Source organism: Vidua macroura, chromosome 1, assembly GCF_024509145.1.
Source record: "Vidua macroura isolate BioBank_ID:100142 chromosome 1, ASM2450914v1, whole genome shotgun sequence".
In the NCBI taxonomy this organism is placed as follows: domain Eukaryota; kingdom Metazoa; phylum Chordata; class Aves; order Passeriformes; family Viduidae; genus Vidua; species Vidua macroura.
The window spans coordinates 4,691,025-4,718,934 of record NC_071571.1 but is presented as its reverse complement, the minus strand read 5'-3'; the positions used below and the strand labels follow the sequence as shown (position 1 = coordinate 4,718,934).

The following is a 27,910-nucleotide window of genomic DNA, read 5'->3' as shown; positions in this document are numbered from 1 at the left end:
CAAACCCAAACTAAGTTATCAGAGCAATTCCTGCACATCCCAGCTGTGTGGAGAAAGCTGGGCCCTGCAGAAGGCTACCCTACTGCAGCAAGATACCACCATCTTCACCAGCATTCCAGCTGATGAAGCCTCTTCCCAGAATCAAAGGGTTTCACCCCTGTTTCTCATCACCTCCTGATTTTTTGTGTCAGCTCTAGGTAGGACAGCTCGCATCCAGCCCCGCACCTCAGCTGGAGCGCAGAGGCCACATTCCATCCTTCTTGAAAAGCACAGCCGGGGATCCCATGGTGTCTCATCAGGGCTGATATGACCTGCGGGAGCACGGGAAACTGCACGTGGATCGAGCGGGGCTGAGGGATTGGGCATCATCCGGGATGAGAGTCGGAGCTGCCCCGGGGTCGGAGCTGCCCCGGGGTCAGAGCTGCCCCGGGGTCGGAGCTGCCCCGGCACTCGGAACTGCCCCGGGCGTCCGAGCCGAGCGGGCATCGGAACCGCCCCAGGGGCTGGAGCGGCCCGAAGGTCGGAGGTGCCGCGGGGCTGCCCCGTGGGTCAGAGCTCCCCTCAAGTCTCACCGGGGCTAACCCCACCTGCAGGGCCAGGGAAGCACCAGCGGCACCGAGCGGGGCTGCGGGACGGGGCTGCGCCCGGGGGCCGCAACTGCACCACGGATCGAAACCAACCTCGAGGTCCGGAGCCGCCGCAGGGCTCGGAACCGCCGCAGGGCTCGGAACCACGCCGGGTTTCGGAGCCGTCGCGGGGGTCGGAGCTGCCCCAGGGTTTCGGGGCTCGGAGCCGCCGCGGTGTCGCCCCCCAGAGGCGGGGCCGGGCCGGGCCGCGGTCGCCCCGCTCGCTCGGTCGCTGGCGGGGCCGGTCCGCCCCCGTCCCCATCCCCGTCCCATTGGCCGCGGCGGCTCCGCGCGTCACCGCTTCCTCCCGCTTTTGTGCGCCGCCCCAGCCGAGCTCCGGGCGAGCGGTGCCGAGCCGAGCTGAGCGGATCGGAGCCGCGCCAGGCGCTGGGACCCGAGGTGGTGACACCGGCCCCGGGTGGCCGCGCATGTCCCTCCGCGGGTGACCCCGGTAAGTCCGTCCTCAGCCCCTCTTCCCGCGGGCGCCGGGTCCTCGCCTTCGTGAATAGTTTCGTTCTTTTAATTATTTTACTGTCTGCACTGGTGACCGAGAGTTTTGCAGCCGGGTCTGGCTTCCGTGGGTTTTTCTTCCTTCCTTTCTGGTCTTGCGAGTGGGAGCTTGTCCCTGCGGCTGTGTTTGGGGAGCCGTGGGGGGGGGCAAGCGGGGGGTCCCCAGGTGTGCTGGCCAGGAGGAGGGCGCGGGTTGCCGTGTCCGTGGGTGCGGAGCGGATTGAGGGACTGACCTTCCCCGGGGCTCCCCGCACACCCCTGCCTTGTGCTGGTGCTCTCGGCTCGCTGTTTTCCCCAGGTTGTTGCCTGGGTGCGTGTCCCAGCTGCAGCTGCTGACAGCGAGCGCCGGGATTAGACTCCAATACCCGTTTTGGGATGCACTGGCGTCTGGAGCCAGCGGTTTCTGCATGTGGTCACTTGTGGTCCTGGCTCCCTGGAAAGCATCCAGGGATGTACGGGGGTACTTGGCCATCCCTCACTCTCCTGCAGAGCTCTCCCTGCACCGTCTGTCCGGAGCGGTGAGGATGGGATGAGCGCGGGGAGGAAGGCTCCGCGGCGGGCACGGCCCCGAAGCCCTTCCCCGCGTGGTGCGAGTGGCCGGCGGAGCTGGGAAAGCTGGATTTCCACCTGGACGGAGCGAGCGGCTGCCGTGGGGCTGTGCCACGAGCCGGGATGATGCTCAGGAAGGATTTGTGCTGCCGGCACCAAAACCTCTGCCCTCCGCGGCTGTGCGGGGAGGAGCGGAGCAGAGGTGGGAGCCGTGGACCAGCAGGGCAGGTCGTGCACGGTGGCCAAGTACAGCTCTTGCTGGCCCTGATGCAGCTCGGAGAGAGGCTTCTCCCTCCGCCGCTGCTTTAATCCTCCTCTTCAATTCCTGTCTTGTAATCCAGTAGTTTTTGGGAGTGGACCTGCTCCTGGTTTGGGGAAGGGTCTTGCATGTGTTGCTGGAGCATGAACCAAAAACATGGGGCTCACTTGGAATTTGGAGGTTTGGGATTTTTGCAGGGCTTAAGTGATCCCAGAGATTTCCAGAGTCAAGCTATTTCACTTCTTTGGTGAAAATGAATGGTTGAGGGGAATTTCTTTCTGTGACACCTTCTGGATTTATTTCCAGTCTGGTATGTGCAGTTTGACGTAGCTTCATGCAGGATTTGTGCATGGAGTGCAGCTCTTGGAAGCAGCTCCTCAGGCGTGCATGAGATCAGTTGCATTTGGGGCTTTGCCCTGCCTGTGTCTTGATACCTGTGTCAGATGGTCCAATTTCCAGAACCCCTAATTTAACATTAATTATAAACAGGGATTCAAGCTTTCCCAGGGCTCCTGCAGATCAGAGCAGGCCTCCACAGCTGGGCACAGCCTTTGCCCTGGGAAGGTTCTGCAGCTTGTAAAAGCTCCTCTGTTGAGGCAGGACGTGAGGCTGGATGGGCTGCCAGCCTGGTGGGATGTGGATGTAAAGGACCTTTTATACCTTGCTCGTGTGAACGGGTTTTGGTGCCGCAGTTTTTTCCATGGTCCTTAATCTCCACCAGAAGCCCGCAGCTCTGCCATGTCAACGTGCACTGATGGGCAATGCATTTATTTTTTTGGAGGCTGTCAGAGCCTGTGAGGGAAGTGCACTCACGCAGAGAGATGTGGTCTGGATTTTCACCCAGACGAAGCGACTCCGGCACAAAAAGCCAGCGATTGTGGCGGCCAGAGGAGCGGCTCCATCCCGTCCAGAACGTTCCTGTTGCTCGATGATGCTTCGTGATTTCAGCCTGCAGCTTGGACTCGATGCTCTGTGAATTTTCCCGTCGGGAAGACGCCGGCGAGGCTCCCACGGTGTGTCTGGCTCCCTGGCAGAGCCGTGGGATGGAGTGTGCTGCTGCAGCATGGAAAGTGATGTGCTTCCAGCCCCGCTCTCCCCAGATGGACGTGGGAACGAGCGCGAGGGCTGGCAGGATCTTCTGTTCTGGTGGATCTGGCCCTGCTGTCGGAGACCTGCTGGTCGAGGCTAGAGGGAAGTGAGTCAGGGTTTGCTGTTAGAAGGGATATCTTTTATTAGACTGCTCGGGGAAGGCGGGCTGGCTCTGGAGTGCACAAGCCTGTCTACATGTAGAAGAAAAGAGGGAGTGATTGCTTGGAGTCTGCCTTGGCTCTCCAGACTGAGGGAATCATCTGAAAGAAAAGGAGGGAAAAGACAAACAGATTCAACTGCAGTTTAACCTGCAGGAAACACATTTCATCCCTCTGCAAATCTCTGGATTCCTTAGATCCTGAGATGCAGCACAGGAGGGGGACATGCATCCCACGTGCCAGCCCTTCACAGGAGGTGGCTGAGCATTTTCCAGCCTGGCTCCCACAGCGAGGAGCTGTGGGTGACAGGGATGGTGCTTGCTGATGCCTGACGATAGCAGGAGGCTGCTGGGCTCAGTCCCTTCCGCTCCCTGCTTTGCACAGAGCACAGGCCAAGCACAGAAATGTGCAGAACGCCAGCTGTGCACTGGGGAGATGAAAAATGCAGTGTGGAGCCATAGGAAGTGGAATATGGGTTTAAACGTTTTTATTTTTACTATTTCCCCAGACAGGGGGGGAAAGCTATAGATGGCCCACTGATACTGAACCTGGCAGGTTCACCCTCAGTCCCCAGGCTTTATTTATGTAGCTGTTTAACCTCCACAAGGGGAAATGGGTGACCAGGTGTTTTTGGTGAGTCCCTCCAAGGAGCAGGTCCCCTTTCCCACAGCCCAGGGCAGTTCAGCATTTCTTTCTGGCACCTTTTCTGCCTTTCCTGAGTGCAGTGTGAGATGCAGAGTGAATGTCATCTCAGTTGTGCCTGAACCAGGCACAACTCTGCAGGCTGGCCCCATATCCCGCGTGGCATGAGCCTTCATCTGATGTGGTCAGTGCTGTGGTGAGCATCAGACAGGCAAGATAAGGGGTTTTCTGTCTGTGAGGGTGCAGGCGAGCACGCAGGAGTGTGGATATGTGGGTGTTTTTGCTTGTTTTCTGTCTGTCCCTGCAGGTCTGATCTGGTCTAGCCAGGTAATTTTCCCGTTAGTCACTAAAATGCTGCTGGTGCCCAAATCAAAAGGGTGGTCAGGCATTGGCACAGGCTGCTCAGGGAAGTGGTGGAATCACCATCCCTGGAAGTGTTCAAAAACAGTGTAGATGTGGCACTTGGGGACATGGTTTAGAGGTGCACTTGGCAGTGCTGAGTTAATGATTGGACTCAATGACGTCAGAGGTCTTTTCCGGCCTTAACGATTCTATGATCCAATCAGTCTGTCTCGGTTCATCTTTAATGACACAAGAAATTAAAAGCTAAGACCTCCTTTAAAAAACAATGCCTTGCTCTTCAAAGGCCCAGGGGAGCTGTTCCCTGCAGCACACCTGTTGCATGAGGAACACAGGAAGAACACTCCAGAGGGGCTGCAGGCAGGGGGCACCTGGCTCTCTGCTTTGTTTTGGCAGTGGGAATGTTGTTCCAGGATCTTCCCCTGGAGCCACAGGGCTTGGAGCCAGGCTGAGACCAGGATGGTGGAAGAAGCAGCATCAGCCTGGCCCGTGATGGGGACTCTTGCAGCTCTACATCCCTGTCTCTGTGACCAGGGTGGGGACAGAGCATTGCATGTCATCGCTGTGTCTGGTCTCAGGTGCCAGCTTCTGTTCCCAGGGCACTTGGAATGTCTGTGAAGGGAGCCCAGAGGGTTTGACCTGGGCTTTCTGAGGCTTTTAGAGGTGAAAGGTATACCTGTACCCTCTAGAAGAGGGGGTTCAGGTGCCAAATGCATTCCCCAAGCACCTTTTTTCTATGGTGGATGATCCTAAAATAAATGTTAGTGGAGACAAAGTGTCTCAGAATTTAATGAGAAGCTGTGGTTGGTTCTGCTCTCCTGAGTTAAGCCCCAGGCTGGCCACCATTTTATGCACAGCTAATTGTCACTTCTGCAAGAGCCTCTCTGATTTTATTCTCTCCACTCTGGGAAATGATTCTGTGCAGCCCAGGGAGAAGGAGCTGTAACAGCAGTGAAGCTGGGTGGAGCTGAGCCAGGGTTTGGCTCAGAAGCTGCCTGGACAAAGTCCGGCTGGCAGAGCGTGCCGTGCCCAGCGGCTCGGGCCAGATCCTGGAAGGAGCTGGCCAAGCTCCTGCGTGGGCTGCTGTGTAAACAGCATGTGTTCAGGCCAGGTCCTGGGGGGGTGGGAGGATGGGTCAAGCGTTCAGGTAGTGATTAAACACCAAATTGCTTGAAAAAAATTAGCCCTGGGTGGGTGGATTAGAGGCGCTCTGCAATGCTGCTGTGGTCAAGTGACAAAAAGTCATCTGATTGATAGCGGGGTGATTCAGATGGAGAGAAAGACTTTGTTGCTTTGGGAAAGTAATTTGTGAGATAAGAAGTCTTTGTGATGGAGGTAGGAACGCCTTCAATCCATCAGTGCTGCAGGGTGCAGTGCGGCCCCTGCAATGCTCCTGTTTTGGCATGGTTATGTTTGTCTTACCCACACGCAAGGGTGTCGTGCACAGTGGCTTTCAGGTGCTCCCAAATCCCCAAGGAAACACAGAAAACTTGGCACATGACTGTCCTTAGCACAGATACTGTGTGTAAGAGTGAAGCCTGTGTTGAACCTGTGCAGAGGGTCAGAGGAAGATGCTGCTGCTTTGGCACATCTGATGAGGTCTGTCCTTGTTGAGGTTGTCCTCGTCCTGCAGTCCTGAAGTGGTCAGGCCTGGATGATCACTGTAGATCCCTTTCAATTGAACTGTTCCATTCTGAGGATGTGCATGGAAGTCCCTTGTGATGAGGATGGTGGATTACTCGGATTGCTTAGTACTTTTGTGCTGCAACCTCTTGTTTTTGGGGCTTTTGTACTGAGAAGTCAAATCACACTCTAGTTGTGATTTGTGGAAATAGTGCAGTGCCATCTGTGGTAAACAGGAGCCCAGAAGAATTTAGCAGATCCTTAATTCTTCACAGTGGGCTGTCTGCACCTTTTACTGTGCAAGGTGGCAACAGGGATGCTCTATCCCAAGCCGTGAATATTCTGCAGAAGGGTGGTGGACACAGGGTGATGGGCACATCTGGCTCTCACCAGCTCCTGTAACAGTGATATCTTGCCCAGATACAAATTTAAGGGTTGGGGCATCCCCTGCATGGGGCAGTGATTTGATAAGGAAGGGTTGTTTGGGTTGAATGGCTTGGGGAGAAGGTGTGAGGGTGAGACTTGTTATCACAGGTGGTGAAGGTGAACGGCAGAACAGGTGAGTGCATGCAGAGAAACTCTCTCTTAAATACCCTCTTCCTTTCAGCCTCTCTCCTCTTCCTCTCTTGTCACTACCTGGGGAGTGCCCTGGGGGAACTGTCCCTCTTTTGCAGGGTCAGTGCAGTGCCATTGCAGAGGGCAGCTGATAACACTGTTATCTCTAGCTGGGTGATGCAGATGGGGGCTGATGATAGTGTTATCTGCAGAGGGGTGATAACCCTGAAGTCACTGTGCTGTGGGAGTATGTGGCTGGAGGGAGGTGTGTGGATCTGTGGGACAGAGAGGTTTGGGAGTGTGTAAGAGATGAATAACCAGTACCTCAAATCAGAGGTTTGGGCTTCCTTTTGTTGAGACTGATCTGTGCATTGGTGTCATGTGGAGCTGTGGAGCAGGGCTTTTTTGATGAAGCATCCTTCAATGAAGGTACCAGGCTGGGCCAAGCTCCTGGAGAGCTTTCCTTGCTGGTGGAAAGTGTTCATACTGCAGCTTCAATGCCTTCTGTTTGCCTTTCAGCACAAAACTACAGCTTTGGTCCCTCTACTAGAATCCTTCTGTTGATTTCCTCTTGGAGAGTGGCTTTTGGGAAACCTCAGCACCTCGTGGTTAATAAACCACTGGTTTGCTGCTCCTTGGTCTTAGTCCCTCCATGCTGGTGCAAACAGGATAGCAAGAGTCATTAGAGAAATATGCAAGATATTCCAGTTATTTCTCTTTGGATGGTGCTGGTAGCAAGTAAAAGAGATAAACAGAGCTGTGCTTAGCTTATTACATCATTGGTTTTACTGAAAGGGTCAAGGTCCAACTCTGGATGTTGTTGCAGGATGCATTTGAGCTGCTCCCGAGCTTGCTGTGCCGTGCCAGAGGGAAAATCTTTGGGAAAGGCATCATTTTAGTGTTCTCTCCATGTGTTCCTTCTGAATGGTGGCCGTGGCTGAAGTGCCTTGGTAGAGTTCATGATGGGACAAGTCCTGCCAGGTTAATTTCTTGGCTTTGCACTGGGAAACTCTGCACTTGGCTCCTGATAAGCCCCAGGAGCTGCTCCTCCTCTGGCAGAGGCAGCCAAGGGAAGCCCTGCTGACATCTGCTGCAGCCTGCTGGGTGTTGGGGCTGGCAGGGGACTCTCAGGGCTCCCTGGGTGTGGAGCCTCACGGCACAGAGTGCTGCTCTGTCCCACTCCTGTCCTCAGCTTTCTCTGCTAGGAGGGCTCCTGGTGGCTTTGTTGCCTGGCTGCATCTGCTTCACTGGTGGCCTAAGCTGAGGTCTGCTTGCTCCTCTTGTGACATGGCTGAAAAGAAGGATTTGAGGAGCCATGCCAGTTCTTGCCTGTTTTTGTTTGGATTGGTGATGCTTACTGAGACTCTCCACAGTGCTCTTCCCGAGAAGCTGAAATGTTAAAGATGTGCACAACTCACATTGTGGCTGATGACACAAGAGAAAGAGAGAAAATGTTTAAATCATTCCAGTATTTCAGCAACTTCACCTGCAGCATTACAGGCGTGAATAAAATCTGGTGTGAGCCTGTAAGGGCTGAGGATGCGTTTTCACAACTGGCTTTTGGACTTAGCAGAGAGGGTGCTGAAGATTGTAACTGCCTTCATCTCTGGATGAGAATGAGCTAGTTCTAGTCTTGGTCTGTGTCCAGGAAATCCTGTGCTGGAGAACTTCCCTTTCAGGAGCCCAGTGAGGCTGTCCCAGGGAGGTGGTGTGGTGCACTGAGGTTTGATGAGATGGAGCAAGGCTTCCTGTACCTGTTTCATCATCACTTGGGAAGTTGATTTGCCTTTCAGGCCAGGTGTTGCCAGAGAGGTGCAGTTTGGTGTCTCACCCCTGTGGGAGCTTCCCAGGCAGCAGTGGCTGTGTGGTTGTTGTGGGAGTCACCAGGAGGAGATGAAAGGGGAAATGTTTGTGGAAGAACATGGGATGTGTTGAGCAGGATCTCCCCTTGGTGCATGGTGATCCTGCCACCTCCCCGACCTGTCCTGGGCTGGATTTCCAAAACCTTGGACAGGTATGGTTGGAGGGCTCTAGGCTGCATCACAGGACATCACCACCTTCATGCCATGTTCAGGAGTGTCACCAGGGGCTTGGAGTGGTGCCCCTGCAGGAGAGTCTCCAACCCAAAGAGGGTTCTTGCTAATCCCTGCCTCTGTCTGTGGCTTCCCTCTCCTCTTGCTGCCTGCAGCAGGCAGCTCTGCCTGCCCTGGCTGTGGAGCACTGGTGACACCCCTGGGTCAGGACCGTGGGGGATCCTGGCTGCTGAAGGCTGTGCTAAATGCTTTCATGGGACACAATTTGTGGCATCTCCCACAAAACCTCCTGCAAGGTACCTTGCTGCAGAGCTCTGTTTTGGGGCTGTCTCTGATGTAATCTGTCAAGACACAGGCTGCTCTGACTTCCTGCTGAAGGTCTGGTTGGGGATGGATGACCAGTTGCTTACCTAGCATTACCAAAGCAACGAGTTGTTGCTTTCCATGACTCATGAAAATGCACTGTAGGCTCTCTTAAGAATGGCTGAGATCATTTTTTGGCTGGCTTTGGGCATCTGGTTTCCTTAGCAAATAGCAGCGGGGGTGGAGGGAGGGGGATTTCCAAACTCGTTTCTTTGTATATGTGTGATCTGGTTTTTAGAGCTCGGCTCAGAAAATACTTCGTTTTAAAAAGGGGATGAAAAAAAAGGACCTGTAACTTCCATGTCTGTTTAGTTTTTGTAGCATGTTTCATTTAGTTGTGGTTTGGTGTAAAAAGGAGAAAGGTGCTAATAATATTACAGAGCTGTAGGCTGTGGTTCTCCTCTTAAATAAGCAAGGATAGAAACATGATGAGTGGTATTTTCCTTTTAGAGCAAGTCTTTCTGGGGAAGGAGAAGGAGGTACAGAGGAAATTCTGCAAACAAAACTGTAATTTCATCTCTTTTTTTTTTTTTTTTTTTTTTTTTTTTTTTTTTTTTTTTGACCGTGTTTGCTCAAATAGAGGACTTTGATGCAGCAGAGCGGAGTCTTAGCAAGAGGTGTTTTAGTGTTTGGCTAATCTGATTATTATTTTAAAAATATTTATTTATTTATGTGTAGACCCTGGATTCACTTTCTGTTTTTTTCCCTGTGTGGTTCAAAGGCAGCAGCACAGACATCCTTGAGAACCAAGTGCAGCAAGATAAACATTGACCAGAAGAGAATCAGAACCCTTTGACAGCTTCCCCAGGAGGTCCCCAGGTGTTCTGACACCTCTGCAGCAAGGTTGCAGCAGCCTCTGTGGTAATCCTTCCCAAGTCCAGCCACCGTTTGCACCTGAGAGCAGACAGAGAGAAGGGAGGGGGAATCCTGGGCAGGCAGAAGGTCATTGTTTGGATAGGGAGATTTGTGGTGCTGTGGGTTTGGTGTGTCTGGGTTTGGTGTGCCCATCCTTTGCAGGGCTGCCAGGAGCGAGGGTTTGGTGTGTTCCACACTGTGCAGCCAGGTCAGGAATTCGATAGCTGTGAAGCAGCCTCTAATGCTGGGCATGGTCTGTGCTGGAGCTTGGCTGGGGTTGATTCTGCAGCCAGGGCAGGCAGAACCGTGTTCTGCTGTGCCGAGGGACGGGGCTGGAGCTGCAGATGTGTGCTGGGAACACGGCAGCTCAATGGCCCGGCGCCGGGCCAGGGCTGAGCGGGAACAATGTGACTGAACAGGTTTGTGCTCACTTCCCTGCAAGCTCGGGGCTGAGATAATGCAGAAACCCGGAGGCTTTGCCAGCGAGCAGCGAGGTTTCCTCTCTCTGTGCCCTGCTGCTGTCTCTGTGAAAAGCTGACGAAAAGCAAAGCCCTGGAGCTCGAGGAATGGCACGGCTGAGCTCCAGTGAGGGTGGTGGATGGCACCCCAGGGCTTGGCTCGGGGCTGCTGCCTGCACAAGCACCCTGTGCCAGGAGCTGCTGTGAGCTCCACAGCTGCTCAGGCCCTTCATCTTCTCCTCCACCTCTGAATTTCTCTGCATCTTTGCTAGTTAGTTTGGACAGAATGGGTAAACACCGCTGATTTAACCAGAACTGTAGTCTTTACCCTCTTTTTTTCCGTGGATAAAATGTATTTAATGCATGGCCTAGCACGCCACAGATCCTTTAGGTCTTAATTGTTTTGTTCCATGCAAAAATAGGAAATAAATGTGACCTGAGGTCTTCTGCTATTTGTGGTGCTTGTGAGTATTTGAACATGTGGCCAAAGTTTATTTTTCTGAACTGGTGGGCAGCTGCAGCCCAGGTGCCTGTAGTGCCATAGTCACACTGCCCCAGGCTTAGCAAGACCACGGGATGAGCTCTCTGAGATCCAACACAGGCTTTTTCAGAAGCTCAAGCCCTTATTTATAGACTAATTTTTACCATCAGGTAAATTTCTGCTGGGCAAGATCCACCAGTAGCTGTGAATCTGGTGGTTTGGTGAGCAGGGAATGCCAGCAGGTGAGCTGGCATAGCTGAATTCCATGGCTTTACCCTCCTTGATGCTGGATAAAAGAAGTGGGAACAAAATTTGGGAAGGCGTTCTGCTGCTTATTATTTTATTTTTTTGTAAACTGCAGTGCCTTGATATCGTCCCCCAGTGCATAATGTTCTTTTGACTAGAAAGCCAGTATCAGGGTACCCCAAAGGGGCTGCTGAATTTCTAGGTAGGTGTTGCTAGGAAAGCTGTATTTTTTGATCTCTAACTTGCAGATGGACATGTTGAAGGAACCCACCTCTCCCCAAAATTTAGTCAGTCCCTGTCCAGTCTATAGGTTTCCAGTGTATAGTGTTGGTAAAAAGGATCACATTCTTTCCTCCAAAAAATACAGATTTATTTCTTTTAAAGTAGATGTTTCTATTCCTTCTTGTTTGAGCATTTCAGACATGACTTACACTTCTTTAACTTTTGACATCATTGACATCTGCAAATACTTCTTTTTAACCAAAAAAAAAAAAAAAAAGGGGAAGTGTGGATTCTGATGTAATCATGTGACTCCAGGAACAACGTTCTTACGAAAAACACAGAATCCTGTGAGAATTTGCAATGCTCAGGGTTATCCCATTGTTCAGCAGAAAATGAAGTAAAACCTTCTACTCCCAGCTGCCCCACAGCCTTGGTGTCCATCTTGTTGCAAGAGATATTTAGGCTGTGTGGCTTTTGGTGGTTTTGTTTTGTTTTGGGTTTTTTTTTGTTTTTTTTTTTTTTTTTTTTTATGGTATGGTGTCTTTTTTGTGATTTATATGGTGAAACTTTTTTCTCCTTTCATGGTGAAATTTGCAGATCTGTGTCCTTGAGGCTCTCTGGGTTATTTGTGAGGATAATCTCTTGTGGAAGCCTTTCACACTTCAGGCATTTTAAAACCAAGAGAGAGCCTTGCTGCTGTTGTGGCATGAATCAATGGCAATGGAAATTGCCATGTAAACATAAACACTTAAGCTGCATTGGAGCCTCTTCTCCCCAAACCCTTTGGTTCCTTGCATTTCCATTTCTGGGGTGGTTGGGGTTTTTTGGTTTTTTTTCTGACAGTCTATCACAGGAGGCTTGACCTGGATGTTTGCTGTCTGTGCTCTTGCCAACCTGCCCTTTGCAAAAGGAAATGAAGTGCCTTTCCATCTTGGACAGCAGCAGGCTTGAGAGCTCAGAGAAGTATTCTGATGGTACAAAAACGAGGTTTCTGTGCTGCTCGTGGTTGTGGGACAGGAATTAGGGGACTTGCTTGGGTGCCTCAGAGCTCACTGAAGCTGAAAACCAGGCTAGTGCAAGTCCTCTGTTGTGTAACTACCCCTGGGCAAGCCCTGTTAGCTGTCTCTGGAGGTATTCAAAACCTGCCTGGACATGATCCTGTGCAACCTGCTCTAGGTGAGCCTCCTTCAGCAGTGGAGCTGGACTGGGAGATCTCCAGAGCTCCCTTCCCACCACAGCCATTCTGTGATTCTGTGTGAACATCTGGAAAACAAAACATCTTCAGAGGGCAACTCTCCCAGCCACAGGCAGGCGAGCAAAGCCAGCGTGTTCCTCTACAACGTGGGAGATATTTATCCTGTGACTAAGCAGAAAAGTTAAGAGATGGAAAAGGTCCTATTAGATCATCTCATGGCAAGCAGCTTTTCTCCCTGGTGTATATTTATTAATAGGCTGCTGGGCAGACAGGAGGGGTTTGCCCAGGGCTCTGAGGAGGAGCAGCAGGCAGCCTGTGCAGGTGAGGGACTCTGCACGCACGTGACTCAACCTGCACGTGCACAAGTTGCTTGCAGCAATAGGATTTTGTAGTAAAAGGGTGCCAGGAACTCTTGACTTGACATTCTTGGCGTGTTTGGAGCCTTCCCCTTAACTTGCTGTCAGTTTGTGCAGGCATGAGCTTGTCTTTTTATAGCATTCTAGGAATAAGCTAATTTTACTTTATATTTATGATGGAGTAGGTGGCTTGAAAACTAATAATAATGGGGGGGGGGGATAAAAAATAGAAGCCTTTTGGAAAAGAGAGGTTAGCCAGCGGGACCTCTGCACAGCTGGCCTGGGCTCTGCTGGCCATGATCTACAGCAGCGGTGTGCAAAGGCTCCCAGGGGAGATGTCAGAGAGGTGCAGGTGGAAATGCTATTGCCATGACAAACAGAGCAGTGCTGGAGTGTCAGGCCAGAGCTTGGGGACCATCAGCATTGCTTGGTTTATCACTGCTTAGTAACCACAGCACGGTTACTAAGCTGGTTCGGTTTTTATTTCACATTCCCCAACCGCAGCTCAGAGCACTCGGGTTGAAATCGCCGAGTGTTGAGAATAAAGGGACAAATTCTGCCCTTAACTGGATCAGGAATGGATAGAGCATGTACTCCTGTAGGGAATGGGAGCAGGAATTTCCTATCCAGGCATGTGCTGAACTGCCTTCTCCTACTGACACTGTGTTGGATTTTGCACTTAGGATCACTTTGCTGGCTCCAGAGGTGTCTCCTGGTCCACACCAGTGTGAGATCAATATTTAGGGTTAAGGATGAGAACTGTTCTGTGGTGCAGGTGAGCAGCCAACCTTCCTCTGCACCTGTGGCATCTTTTTGCTGGTGGTGGCACTTGGTTGGGCGCCAGGGGCCGTTCTGCAGGGTCTGATGATCCATTTCCTGACACCCTGGTACATTCTGTGTGGTTTTTGGAAGTGTTGTGGGACATCTCTTGGCTGAGCAGCTGCTCTGTTGCATGGAGAGAAGCTCTCCCAGATCCATGGAGGGTGTTTCATGGTACAGGCAGTGTCCCTGGCACCACTGGTCTTTCTCTTGGCTTGTCCTGTGGAAGTGACAGTATCACAGATGACGTTTTCCAGGAAAACTTCCAACACTTGTAAAGAGCTCTGACATGGGCTTTGCCTCCCTTCTCTCCACCAGACATCTTCTAGGGAGGAGGCAGCTGGAGCAGGGCACAGTGCACAAAGGGAACAAATCTGCCTTATTATTATTTAATTTAGAGAGAACTTGGCCTAAAGATGTAAAAAGGAATTGCAAGCGCTGTCTGGACACCACTTCTCCTCATCAATTAGCAGCATTAAACTCTCAGCAGGGAGGATTAATTAGAAAACTGAAATCTTTCTATCATGACAGCCTTATGGTTTCCATTGAAATGCAGCCGGAGGACTGGAAAGGCTTCTGTATTTTGTTTTGATACGCAGGCATATGTTTCTTTCCATCCTGGAAATTAATTCTGTCTGTCTGTAATGGAGCCGTGGGAATCAATATTGAACTGAACTGTATTTCTCCAGAGCTTTCTTCTAAAAGTAGAAGAAAGCTGCTTCCCCACTGTGCCTAATAAGTGACCTGATTTTGGAGCAGCTGAGCAGCTGGTCTGCCAGTTCAGAGGTGTTGTACAGCTGCCTTGATGGTTCATGGTCTCTCAAGGGTGATGGGCTTCTCTTTTCTGAAAGTCTCCAGGTCAGACTTTCTCTGGGCTGGACAAAATGCCCACAGTGACTTTCCATTGCTCCACACCAGGCTGGACATGGTAGGAGAGGAAATGACTCATCCCACTGCCTCCCCTGCAGACTGCTCTTGGCCTTGGTGAGCTGTCATGCTCTCCATCTCAAGTTCTGCAATGCCCTGAGCTGGGTTTAGAGGCAAGATACGCCTTTTCCTCAGTGCCATCATCTTTCCTTCCCTCCACTGGGCTTGGGGAATGAAGTAGAGTGAGTGCAGCAGCAGGGAGCTGCTGCATTGCTCTGGGGAGCACTGGGTGATGGCACAGCTTGGGCAACTCTTCTGGAGAAGAAGCTGCCTTGTGTGCACTGCAGCCAGCAGCAGGCTGTGCTCAGACTCTGCAGAACCACAGCTTTGGGAAAATTGGGTGGGGAAGGGCTGGCAGGAGAGGCAGGGCAGACCTGGGAGGCCCTGAGTGCTCTGAGCTTCGGGCAGTGTGTGCTCTGCAGGCTGTAAGGTTCTGTGAGTGCGTGGCCGTGTGCTCACAGTCTGGTTCCTGCTCTGTTGATGGCTCATTTGTTACTGTGAAGGCAAGTGCACTTGAGTTCATGTGATACTGCAAGTCCAGAGGACAAAGAAAGCAAAGCCTCCGTGCAAGCTGCCCCACATGCTTGTTTCGTAACCCCATCACCACCCCACTGATGGCAGGCACGAGCCAGCAGCTCATGGAGGCAGTGCTGTCCTGGGGCTGTGCAGAAACCTGGTTCTTCTGCCCAAAACCACAGCTGGCTTTTAATCTTTGCTTGCCCCTAAGCACTCACTGAGCTCTGCCTTCTCCCACTGGAGAAATCTCAATGCAGAGTTGCATGGCAGAAGTGGCACGAGCAAGGAAAGGACCTGCCAAAATTTGTGGTGGCTGTTGGGGTCCTGGTCTCCCCATGTGCTGTGGAGGTTGTGCTTCTTGCCCACAGAGAAGGAGCAAATCAACCAGGTGGCTGCTGAGAGAGCAGAGAGGGGTCAATTAGTCCTGAGCCCTCGGCTTTGCAGTCGATCAGAAAGCCTGGTTGGGATCAATAACAGCCGGGCAGGCTGCGGGGGAGAGGCTGTGGCTCGTTAAAGAGGAAGCTGTGCAGGGGGATGGCTGCGAGGGACTATCGATCCTGCCAGGCTGAGGGGACATGCTGCATTACAGGGGCTGGTGGCATGGCTCCTGGGATGTGCAGCTGTGTTATCCTCTGTGCTCTCAGAGGGAGAGAAAGTGGGTCAGAGATGAGGTGGGGTGAATGTGGGAGTTGGCACAGTGGCTTCAAAGCCCTGATCCTGCCATGATGTGATTCCAAAGCCGTGGGATGGATCTCCCTCCTTCCCAGTCCAGAGCTTGGTCACTTAGTGTTAAAATCCATGTTGGATCAGCCATGAGCCGGGTTATGCAGTTGATACTCTTAGATGTTGAAGCTACAGAGACAGGGTTGATTTCTGCCTGTCATCCCAGTCCCTGGTGCAGATTCCAGCTCTCAGGCCAGGTTCTCCTGGCACAATGTTGGCTTTGCAGCTCTCTGGTGTAAAGCTCCATTCCTGGAGACTCTTTGTTTCTGATACCAGATGATTTTCTCCCAACTGCTTTTCCCAGGAAATATTTTTTTCTTCTGAGACAAACACTTTTCTGATGGCTTATTTCACCTGAAAGTTTTAGTGTCTATTCCTCCTTTTTGGTTTCTGCTCATTCTCTTTCCTGTTTTTCCCAGTAACATGGAAGAAAGAGGCCTGAAGCTTCACTTTTCCAGATACGCGGTTTTGCTTTCATTTCCCTCCCACAAAATCTTTGGTCATTTGAGGAGAAAGACAAAAATAAGGCAATGAAAACCTGCAGGAGGAAGAAATGACAACATTCTTCTGCATTGGTTTTTATATTATATGTAGAAATACCTTCCCTTTGCTGTGTTCTCTTAGAGGGGAATGTTCATTGGAATCAGAGGGTTTCACTAGGTGCAACTGGCATCAGGGTTTCCCTCTGATTCATAAGTGCACAGAGAACTACCTGAAGACAGGATTTTGCCCTGTGGAAGGGAAAATCATGCAGGACAGAGCTCTCCCCTAGCTGCAGGTCTTCATCCTCGCAGGCAGGGCTGTGTGTGTAAATAATCCTGGCTCAGCTTCATCTGGGGAGGTGAATGTCCAGGCTTGCAGGAGATGAGGATCCTTTAGACTTGGTCACTTCAGTGCCTAATTTGAAAACTTGGATTTAGGCACAGTGGGACTGAGGTGGGCTTTGGGATGTAATCAGGGTGTCTGCTCCACCAGTTGCTGGGGGAGGTGGTTTCTCTGTAAAAAATGTGAGTTCAGTAGACACAATTCTGTGCTGTGCAGACCCTGATAAAAACAAAAACCCAAACAGGTGGGGAACGTGTATCCTCTGGACACTTACTTTGCTTGACCTGTCTGTTACATGTAAAATAGATTAACTCTGACCTGATGGGACTGTGGTGTGTGACCTTTGCTGCTAGAAGAGTCCTTTCTAATCCTTTTGATGTTCTTATTTGTTTTATTGTTCCAGAAGTTTGAGATCTGTATGGAAAATCAAAGCTATTTAATTTGCCAGTATACATTACTGATTACTGCACTGGCTTTAGTAAAAGGAATTTACTGCAAAGCAAGAAAAGGGGCTGAGAAAAATACCAGTACCTAAAGGGGCTACAGGAGAGCTGGAGAGGGACTTCTTACGTGGACATGGAGTAATAGGACAAGGGAGAATGGTCTTAAACTGAAGGAGGAGAGATTTAAATTGGGTATTAGGAAGAAATTCTTCCCTGTGAGGGTGCTGAGGCCCTGGCACAGGTTCCCAGAGAAGCTGTGGCTGCTCCATCCCTGGAAGTGTCCAGGGCCAGGTTGGATGGAGCTTGGAGGAGCCTGGGATAGTGGAAAGTGTCCCTGCCCATGGCAGGGGGCTGGAACTAGATCTTTAAGATCCTTTCCTACCCAGACCTCTCTATGATAACTTACTGGAGTGTGCTCTCTGGAACATTTATTTTATAAAAAGTAATTTCTGAGAAGAGGATTTGTTTTAAGATCTCAGTGGCTTCTTTAAAGGGCTGTCATGGATGTTAACAGCAGGACTCAGGCAGGTTCTAAACCTCTTGTTCTCAGTACACGTCGTGCTAGAGTGAACAGGATGGCTCAGGAGATTTTTCTCCAGAAGCAGCTGTCAAGTGCAGCTGCCCTGGCTGGGTCACTGACTGAAGGAATCCTCCACTGAGCATGATGGCTTTTAAACACAGATCTGATCTCTTCTCCCAGCAGCAGATGTTGTGAGAAAGGTTCTTAAGCATTTTTGGGGTGTCATGCCCAAAACTGGGGAGAAGGAGCCTCAGCTGATGGGTACAGATACAGAATTGCTTGTTGGGTTTCATGGGCTGTAGGTCCCAGGGCACGGGCTGGCTCCTTCCATGAGCTCTGTTGGTCTGTGCATGCCACCTCCAGCTTAGCAGCCTGATCTGGAGAGGTTTTATTCTCCTCATCTTGGCTGATGAACTTTGTCCCTTGAGCTGTCTGGGGAGACACACCTGCAAACCTGGTTACACACATGTCTGCAGAAAGTCCATCCCACCTGCTCATAAACATGGAATCAGAGAATCATTTAGGCTGGAAAAGAACTTCTAACATCACAGAGTCCAACCATTAACCCAGAACTGCCAGGTCCATGACTAAACCATGTCCCTAAGTGCTACATCTACAAAGATGCACAGTCTTAAATTGCTGGTTTTTTACTTTCCTTGTGTGGTATGTCCTTTGGATAACCTGGGTGGAAAATGCCATGAGGGCAGGGTCTTCTGTGTCTGAAGTGGCACCAAAATTTAGCTGTTGTTCTGTGTATCCCAGAATATGGATCCAAGTTCCAGGGCAGTTCTAAGTACAGTAGGTTGAATGTTCTGCAGTGTCTAGAGAAAACTGTAAGGATGAGGTTGGGATGATCAGGGAAAACCTGTAATATTCCAACCACTCTCCCTTTGCCTTTGAATCCCTCTTTGCCAAGCCTGCAGGCTGCCTGAGCTATCAGCACACATCCATTTGTGTTCTCACCATTAAAACAATCTCATTTGCTTTGCTGTTGTTTTTTGCACTCCCCCAGCCCTGGCCTCTGAAGCTTTTTGAAAATAACATTTACAATAATATTTTTAACAGTTCCGTAGTATACAAAGCTCCAGTGCTCTGGCAGGACTCCCGGAAACTTGCTGAAAGTTAATGTGGTCAACTCTTAAAAAGGAGAGATTTTTTCCGCTTGACTCTTGCTTGTTAAACTCTCTGAGCCCAACATGTTCCCTGCTGCTTGAAAAAACAAGGAAAGTCCCAATTTTAGCAATGCTAGTTTGAGTAGCTTTCCAGCCGAGCCCTATTTCAGGGGCAACTGTGGCTTGTTATTATTTTTTTTTTTTTACAGTGGTGTGTCCCTACACCTCCAAACCAAAGTGCTAAGTGGTGCTCAGGCAGGAATAAGTAGGTGCTGCTTTCCCTGGAAGCCTGGGGATGATGAACTGCAGAGGGAGATGCTATTTGCTTGTGCTGCAGTAGTGGCAAGACATGCTGACATGAAGTCTGTGTTTTATGGTGGATGCTGAGCCTCTGCGGGGTAAGAACAACCCTTTTTGGGGTAGGTGATGCTGTAAATCCCATATATCAATAGCACACTGCAGGTGACTCCAGCTCTCACTGCTGGACTGCACTCTTCCTGCTTTCCTAACCTTCATCCTACATAATTCCTCACAGTAAATCTCCTGCTCACTTTGCTTTATCTTCCCTTACACCCAGGAGAAAATCACACTTCTCCATCCTCTCCTCCCCTGCTTTGCTTTCTGTAACTTAGATCCACAGAGGCAGGAGTTATGGTTGCACTGACATGTCACAGCTGAACTGTTGCCTCCCTTGAGCTCAGTCTTGCTTAATCCCTTCCCAACCAGGAGTATGGGAAGAAAAAAAGAAAAGCAGGGATTAATTTTCAAAGTGGATGAATGACCTTGCATACATCTCTCACTTAGATACTCATACCCTGCACTCACAGAGCCATAATGAAGTTGAGCCACTTTGTCTGCAAAGTTCAGCAAAACTGATAAACAATCAATTATTATAATATTATTATGATGATAGTTATTGCTATATTATTATATCAATTATTATAATATTAATTAAATTATAATAATATTATTATTATTTTCCCCTGGATCAGAGCATCTGTACTGGGCTTTCCTGCAGGTGAAGTAACTTCCAGCAGTTCCCTGAGCAGACTGCAGCAGACAGAGTCTCTTGCATGCACAACACAAACCTGGAATACATTGCCCCAGCACCCCTGGGAGCCAACACCTTGCTGAGCTCTCTCACTGCTTGGCAGGTGCTTAGCAGGGAGGTTTTGAGTAGATTTACAGGGTTCTGTGGGCTGTGGGAGGGGTGCAGTGCCAGTGAGAGCCCAGTTTCAGACACTCCCTGGTTTTGTGTCCCAAACTGCCAGCACTGATCAGGGAGCTTAGTGGGAGGAGAAGCTGCTTGGAACAGCATCTGTAGGAAAAGGATTTTCCCTTTTAGTGCCCTCTTATTTTTTCCCCCCTCCCTGTTTTTTAAGGGACATAATAATAGGACAGAATTTGTACTAGAAACAGGAATTTGTCCTTCTGTGACAGGAAGCTGCTGGTATGTATTTTTGGGAAGCCACGGAAATGGCCAATGTTTGCAGTCCAGTTTGAAGGCTGGCTGTCCTCAGCATTGGAGAGAGCTGCTAAACCAGAAAACCCTTCTTTCTCTTGTGTATCTGTGGAGATTTCCTGCCCTATGTGCAGGGGCTGGTTTGCTCACCAGGGCTGGGTTGTGGGGTCTCAGGGGTTTGCTGTGGCAGAGGTGATGGAGAGCAGCAAGGGGAGGGCTCTGCTGATGGAAAGGTCACCTGTTTTTTCCAGGGCTTGTTTGCAGAGTTTCTGTGGGTGCTTGTTTTTGTGACTAGATATGGTTTGGAAAGGTCTGGAAGGTCTCCAAAAAGACATTAGAAAAATCTGTTACTCTGATAGGAGAGTTAACCTGGGCTGTCCCAGGAATTTACAGTTGATCCAGGCTGTCTGCCTGTGGCCCTCAGTGCAAATTAGGCACACAGCTTAATTCCTGGAAGTGTCACAGCAGTTTTGAAAGCAAAAGTGAAGGTTCAGGCTGTTTCCTGCTCTTGTTATAATCAGATGGAATTTTTACTCTGCGTTCTTGCTGCTTTTCTGCTCCCTCTTGATTCAGCGTTGCACAGACTGACTGGTTCTTTCTCAAGGTAGGATTTTTAACCATTCAAGCTGTTTGGTCACTTCCTTGCCTCCTTCTTGGTGTTGGAAGTGGACAAAGCAGAGTTCCTGGTGGCCCTGGGCTCCCAGGCTGATGGTGCTGTTCTGGGAGGAAGCTGCAGGAGAAGGAACAACACTCTCAGAGGCACGTGGATGCCTCTGCCTCTGCTGCTCTCTTATCACCTTCCCTTCCTGCTTGTCTCTCTCAAAATAGGTTGGATAAATATCCCTGTGCTTGCCAGCACCGAGGCACCAGAGCTGCAGAAAATCATTTTAATCCATGCTTGGGACCATTCCTGGGCTTCTTCAGATTTGTTGCTGTGTTTGAACTGATTTGACCAAGCCAGGAGGTTTCAAAGTGCCTTTTCCTACCATTTCTGACCAATGCCTCATATTTAACACTCCAGGATCCATCTCAGTGTCCTGGAGCATGTGGCTCTCATTGACTTCAGGGCAACCTGCAGTGACTGCAGGACAGGAATGTCTTACTCCCTGTGCAAGTCTGATCATGTTCTTGAGGTGTTTCTCCCTCTTCTTGTGCTGTCACACAGGTTTATAACCAAGAAATCTGAGGGCTTATCAGGCAGATAAGGTGGAATTTGATGTTGTCTTCTATCACAGTGTCCTGTAAATGGTGCCCATCTTTAGGTGGATTTTGCCTTTGTTCAGTCTAAAATGAGGCTTTTCATTAGTGAGCAGGACAGGCTCCAGCGGGCTCAGGCCTGCTTTAGTTTCTTGGTGGCCAAAAAAACCCCAAAAAACCTTACTGGGTGCAGGAGTTTGGCTGAATGCAGGATGGTAGGTCACTGAGCCCAATTCTGTGCTGGTGTTGGGGGCAGATTGAAGGCAGAAACTCTGGAAAGGCTCCTAGGGACACACCTCCCATGAGGGATGCATGGGGCAGTCACTGCTGCTGAGAGCTGCCTGCACTCAGCTTTTTTCCCATGCAGTCAGAGGAAAGCTGGTCTAGCCCTGGGGAACCTTGGTTGCCATTTGGAAGGCCTAAATTTAGGTTTCTGCTTTGATTCAGGACTGCTTTTCCATGTCCTGCTGTCAGTGTGTTCCCCATGTTAGTGTTATCCCACAGGGATGCTGTGGAATTTGAAGTGTTAAAGATGGTATTGCTTTAGGGTTACATTAATCGTGTAAAAACACATTAAAAATATCATGTAATTAAAATGTTCTGCTCTTAAGGAAGTACAAGGTGTTCACTCCAAGATTTTAAAACCATTAAGGTCCCAGGTTTGTGGTGTGTTACCTTTGGTGTGTGCAGAGGAAGGCAGACTCCTGGTCTCCATTCCTAAATAAGGTTCTCCTCTTTCCTCTTTCCCAGAGGCTTTGTGAAAAGGGGTCCATGACCCTGTTGTCATGTCAAAATTAATCTGTAACCTCTGTGTATGTTTGTTACAGGGTGGATGCTTGAGAGAGGAGGACAAGGCACAAGAGTCTGGGACCGGTGGAATGGAGGCCTGATGTAGATGGAAAGATGGGTAAGAACTGGATTCCCCTGGAGAATTAATTTTCTGCAGCCTGTTAAATTTGGGACTACCAAGCGTGGCAACAGACTGGGGGAAATTGCTAAGATGCTCTGACGATTACATTGCTTTCTAATTTATGTGTAGCATTTTAATGGTGTCAAAATTGGACAAATTTTCTTTTTATTCTGAGTGTGGTCATGTTCTAGGTGGAGCCTCTTCCCAAGTGTACCTTGTATTTCTCTGCAGAACATCTTCATTCCCTGTAGATCTTCTCCCAAGGAATTTTCTGTTTCAAACAAAGCTTGAATATATTGCTTTTCTAAGTGGTGACTTGGATTACTTCCACCTTCTCCCTCTTCTGCTGGAGTAGTTGTGTCTCAGATGCTCTGTGGTGCTGAGGGAAAGTTTATAAGGTGGGAATTATTTATAGTTCTGGAGGTACATAATGATGTTGATCTTATCTCTATAGATAAGAACTTTCTCCTAAAGAAAATTCATTATGTCAGGAATTGGGACCACTCAGAAGTGCTTAATTGGCTTCTTGACCTGATGACCTAAGAAAGGAGAAGAGATCTTGGAGGAGTCCTGGTTGAAGCTGAGCACTTCACTTGCACATTTGCAGCATTTGCACAAGCTCACCCAAAACTTTTCAGGGATGGCTGAAATGATGCTTTAAAGAAAAAGAAGAAAAATATGTTAAATTTAGGGTTTGTTCTTGCAGATGTGTAGAATCACACAATCACAGAATGGTTTGGGCTGGAAGGGACCTAAAAGATTGGAAGGGACCTCATTCCAACACCCTGCCATGAGCAGGGACACCTTCCACTATCCCAGGCTGCTCCAAGCCCTGTCCAACCTGGCCTTGGACACTTCCAGGGATCCAGGGGCAGGCACAGCTTCTCTGGGCACCCTGTGCCAGGCCTCAGCACCCTCACAGGGAAGAATTTCTTCCTAATACCTAGTGTAAATCTTCTCTCTGTCAGTTTGAAGCTGTCCCCCATTGTCCTGTCACTAACTACCCTCATAAAAAGCCTTGTATAAATGTGATTCAGAGTTTAGTTAGTTTCTGAATTTTCTAAGTTCAGACCACTAATTCAGTGGTCTGAATTTAGAAAATGAAAAGTGTGGAGCCACTGCCATACCTTAAGTATTTATTCTCCCCTATGGAGAAAGGAGAAGAGTGGTATTTACCCCACCCTGGCTTTATGTGTTGTTTTTGCTCTTTTCTCTGTTATCTAGAAGAGAGATTTTGTGGGAAGAGAACTAATTTAAAGCTAGGTTAAAAAAAAAAAAAAAAAAGGGAAAGTCCAGATCTGCTTCTTCAATATAAAGAATGACAAATTTCGTTTAAAATCTCTGGTGACTAACCCCAAAATTTTTTAGAAACATTTTCACTTTGAAGGCAAAAGCCACTGCTTTGTCAGTGAAATGTGGGTTATTTTAACAAGGAGAGCTCAGACTTGCCCTGAGCACCAGCAGGGAAGGAGTTGCTGGCTCCAGCCCAGTTCTCAGGAGATTGTCAATTTGGTGATTTCTTGTACAGAGAGTGGTTGATGGAACCTGCTCAAGGTGCCTTCAGCCTGCCAGCTGCAGATGTAATATGGGTGTACCAGGGCAGCATTAATTGTGGGAATTCTCTAGTGAAAAAAGGCACTGTGGCTGTTTTTGGGAATTTTTGGAGTCTTGTGCAGGCTTGGAGTTCTGCTTGCATTTGTGTGTGGGTGGAAGGCACTGTGCATGTCCCCTCACCAAGGTGTCATTGCTGTGGCACATCACCTGCAGCATCCACACCTGTGTGGGGTTAGATGTGCCAGATGTGTCCAGATGGGATCATGTTGAGATCCTGAGTCTGGGCTGTGGGGATCAGGTGGGTGAAGTGCTGTGTGTCCCCATCAGTGTCCCTGAGTGGTGCTTGTCAGTGAAAGAATCGCTGCAGTAGCTTTGCTGATGCACGGGAATTGGGGCTAAATTTTGACGGTTTCTTAGTTTCACTTCTCTCCCTCTTCCTTGTATATGTGTTTGTTTACTCCATGCAATGGAGTGAGGGAACATTTTCAAGGGAAGTGCAGGGAATTTGCAGTCACATCATTGATTTCCTTCCGGAAATTTCCTTCCTCCTTCAGAGGAGATGTGTTGGATGAGTTGACCTCTGACAGTCTGTTCCAGGTCTACCTTTTTTTTTTTTTTTTTTTTTTTCTTTTTCTTTTTCCAGGATCCTATTTATAGTCTGCTCAGTGTCTCAGAGTTCAGCACAGGACTGCTCACTCCTAGACAGGTTCTAGGGAAGTTGCATGACCTTGCAGGGAGACCACAAGATGGGAAGTGGGGACTTCTGGCGTCTCTGTGTCATGCAGTGCTTGGACCAGCCCTGTGCAGCCGTGGTATCCCAGGGCTGTTGCAGTATCTCTGCATGTGCCAGCTTGGGACCAGCCTAAGTCCTTGGCATTGAGTCTTTTTATTCATCTTACAGTTCATTTCCATCTGCAACCTCTCCTCAAGAGTCCAAGACTCTTTGTAGTTTGATCAAGCGGGTGCTTATGACACTTTTGAAGGTGTCTGTATCTTCGGTGCGACACAGTGGAAAAACCCTGCCCAAAAAGTATTAAAAATTGTTGTGTTTAAACATGACATCACAGTAAAAGTAACATTAAAAAAAACTGCAGAACTTGGTGCAAAAAGCACCAGCTTGTTTGTTGCTTGAGTTTTATTCTTTTAGTTTTAAAAATCATTTAAGTATTCTCAGTTGTGGTTATGAAATGCTGTGTGTGTGATTGTGATGATGAAAACTCCAGGAAGGCCGATCTGTTCTGCTCAGTCTACATCCATACAACTCAAAGGTTTAGGTCTTTCTTTAGTGCTTTGCTGGAGTGACTTTTGCTTCAGCAGAAAGGTCACCTGAGGTGTGGGAGATGGGAGAATGATACTGTTTACAGTATTGACTTGACAGAGTGTGTGTGATTGCAGGCTGGGCTGGCAGAAGGCACAGCAGCTTGCTGTGAGCAGCCATGGCATGGCCATTCAGCCCAGTTCCTTGGGTTTTTTGGGGGCTGCTGAAGCAGAGAACTGCTAGAGCTGGTGGGGCAGAGCAGACCCCGTCCCATGGATGTCTCAGGCCTCCCATGCCGTGTTTTCCTCATTCCTCAGCAGTCAACACTTTCACTCTTCACTTCCTTATTGCTCTTAGCTTTCTCTTTGTATGCTGAGAGCTATTAAGGAAAAATTAATTCATGTTGAATTGCAGCACTTTATATTATAATAAGACACATCAGGCTTTCTAGCTCAGGTTTTGTTCTTTTTGAGAGGTGTCTGAGTAAAAAGGTGCCCATGGTCTCCTTCTTCCTTTCCTGGCACTGCACCCGTTGTGCCCAGGGATCACATTTAGGGTGCTCTGGGCACCTGGGGAATGTGGGATTGGACCTGCATCACACCTGGGATGTTGCAGCTGTTGCTGCAGCAACAGGATAGGAGTTCATGGGCTCTGGGCTGAGGCTTTGAGCACTGGAAGTCGCTGGGCTGGGAGGGAGAATGAGTTCTTTATGATCCCTCAAATAACCTTCAAAAGTATCAGAGTCAGTCAGGGGAAATAACTTGCCAGTTACATTTCTTTGCTGGGTAAACATTTCTCTCCTTTCAAGTGTGCTCAAGAGAGAGGTACAGGTTGTGGGGAGAGGTAATATCTTTTATTAGACCAAATGATAGAGGTGGAAAAAACCAGGCTGCCTTTTAGGCACATAAGCCCTCCTTCAGAAGGAGCAAATTTTAAGTTTAGCAGGGAAACTGCTGGAATAATTGGCCCAAGTTTAATTCAATTATGTTAATCCATTAGAGGAAAATTAGTGTTTGTGGAGCAAAGGGCAGAGTTAGCAAAAAAGTTGTGAAAGTTTCTTGTGGGATGAGAAACCTGGCACCTTTGAAGTGGTGAGCAGTAGCAGAGCTACAGGCATGCAAAAATTTTCTTAAATGTGGTTAGTTTTGCTTTTTAAGATTCGAGTCCCTGCTTGCAGCTCTCCTAGACTAACTTTAATTCACAAAAGCAAAGGAGAAACAAGGGGTTTGTCTCGAGCAGTGTTGGGTTTATGTCTGGGCTCAAAGGCAGCATCCCAGTCACTGCCTGGATGTGAGGGGCAGCAGCTGCTTCCCCAAACTCTGTCCTCTCCTGCAAATCTTCCCCAACCAAATGCCACCCAATTCCAACCCAGACATTTGTCCCATTAGCCAAGAAGGGGTGAAAGCTCTGAGGTGGCTGCACCTCCATAGGTTGTGTTCCTGAGCTGCTGGAGGTGAGGAGGAAGGAGAACTACTCTCAGGATCTCGCACGGGCTGGACCCGGGGGAAAATTGGCTTCTTAGCTGGTCTTTGCCACCCTCCAGGTGTGTGGGGATGTACAGGGGACTCGTGCTGAGAAGGCCCAGGGATGGGGCTGTGCAGGGGAGCAGTGTGAGCCGAGCCTGGGGAAGCTCTGCCAGCGGCTCCGGTCCCGTGGAATTTTACTGCGCGCGGCGCTGCCAGGGGTGGCTATTTCGGGAGTGGAGGCTTGTGGTGAACCACAGACAGAACCTTGCTTTCCCTCCCCGCTGAGCTAAACCAAACACCTTCTGCATCCCAAGTCCTTTTCCATTGCAAAAGTCCCTGGTCAGCTTCTGGGGCGAGGGAACGTGGGCACTGAGCCACGGCGCTTCGCCACTCGTCAGGAGAAACTTCTTGTATGATTTTATTGCTGGTTGGGGGACTATGTGTAAATTACAAACGGGATGGGATCGCTGAGGAACGTCTTTTGAGTGGTTTTATTTTTTAGTATTAGTTTTATTACATGCTTATGACAATGGGGAGATGTTAGTAATTTACATCTTTGGCAGTAGAGAAAGAACTTAATGTTACAACTTACTTTAAAAGTTTTTTGACCAGTCACAGAAAGTAGAAGCATATTGACAGTAGTTCTATCCAACCACTATAAGCACACGTACTTTTGGTTAATACAATGCTTGTTTATTTCGAATACAATACTTGTTTGCCATCTTTAAGATACAATGCACAGAACTCCATTATTAAGCTTAGAACTTCTTAATATCTTGCTAGATATAGTTTTCTGTAACTTAGGGAGTTACTCTAGCCAAGCATTAGTACACAGACCATTGTTCTATTTGTCCTTACTTTCTACTTCTTGTATAATTTTTCTGCTGACAAGTTTTATGGCTACTGCTTGCTTTTTGCAGCTTTCTCAAAACTCTCTCATTTTAAGGATTCCCACATGATGTGTGGCCTAACCACTGAAACTTTTACGTGTGATAAAACTTGCCATCCCAAATGGGTTTGGTGTTTGCAAGGTGCTGATTACTCAAGGTTTTAAGGGCATCTCTCTCACCTCTCCTAAACTGAGGTGCAGTCCCAGTAGCTTTGCCTTTGCTTTTGGTTTTTCCTGGGGAAATTCAGAGGGCATTGAAGTTCTTCATGATCTCACTCTGGCTCTGAAATGGGCTCTGCCGTAATACATGAATTTATGTGCCACTTTAGTCTCTTTTGCTGTTTTCTCAACGCTCTCATTAATTGGTTGGAGTCTTAGCATGTCTGTGTTACATTGGGGGTGTTTGCTTGTTTGTGTGCACGAGCATTTTGGAGACTGTCATTGGTGATTTGATTTAGTTATATATGTGATACATATTTATCATTTTAAAAATAACTGGTTTAGCTTTTTTAAAATAGATTTTTGCCTTCCCCTCCAAGCCCATTCCTGAGCTCTGATTTCTCTACCATTTTGCAAGGGGATGTAAAAGGAGGGGTTGGTTTTGATATAAACACAGTCTCCAGTTTAGATATGCAATTTTTCCAGTAGCTGTATGCATCACCTGAGGGCTAGCACGGGGTAGAGGGGGAATAGGAGGCAGGAACTCAGT

At 49.0% G+C, this 27,910-nt stretch overlaps 1 protein-coding gene across 2 annotated transcripts in view; it reads left to right on the top strand.

Moving 5' to 3' along the window:
* Positions 1–981: 981 nt before the first annotated feature.
* The window catches only part of LOC128815543 (mitogen-activated protein kinase kinase kinase 3-like), a 77,136-nt gene continuing 50,207 nt past the window's right edge, over positions 982–27,910 (top strand). For both annotated transcript variants that reach the window (XM_053992358.1, XM_053992350.1), the window contains exons 1-2: positions 982–1,077; positions 21,952–22,031. In XM_053992358.1, coding sequence (XP_053848333.1) covers positions 22,028–22,031 — 4 coding nt within the window. In that variant the 5' untranslated portion in view covers positions 982–1,077; positions 21,952–22,027. The remainder of the gene's footprint in view (positions 1,078–21,951; positions 22,032–27,910) is intronic.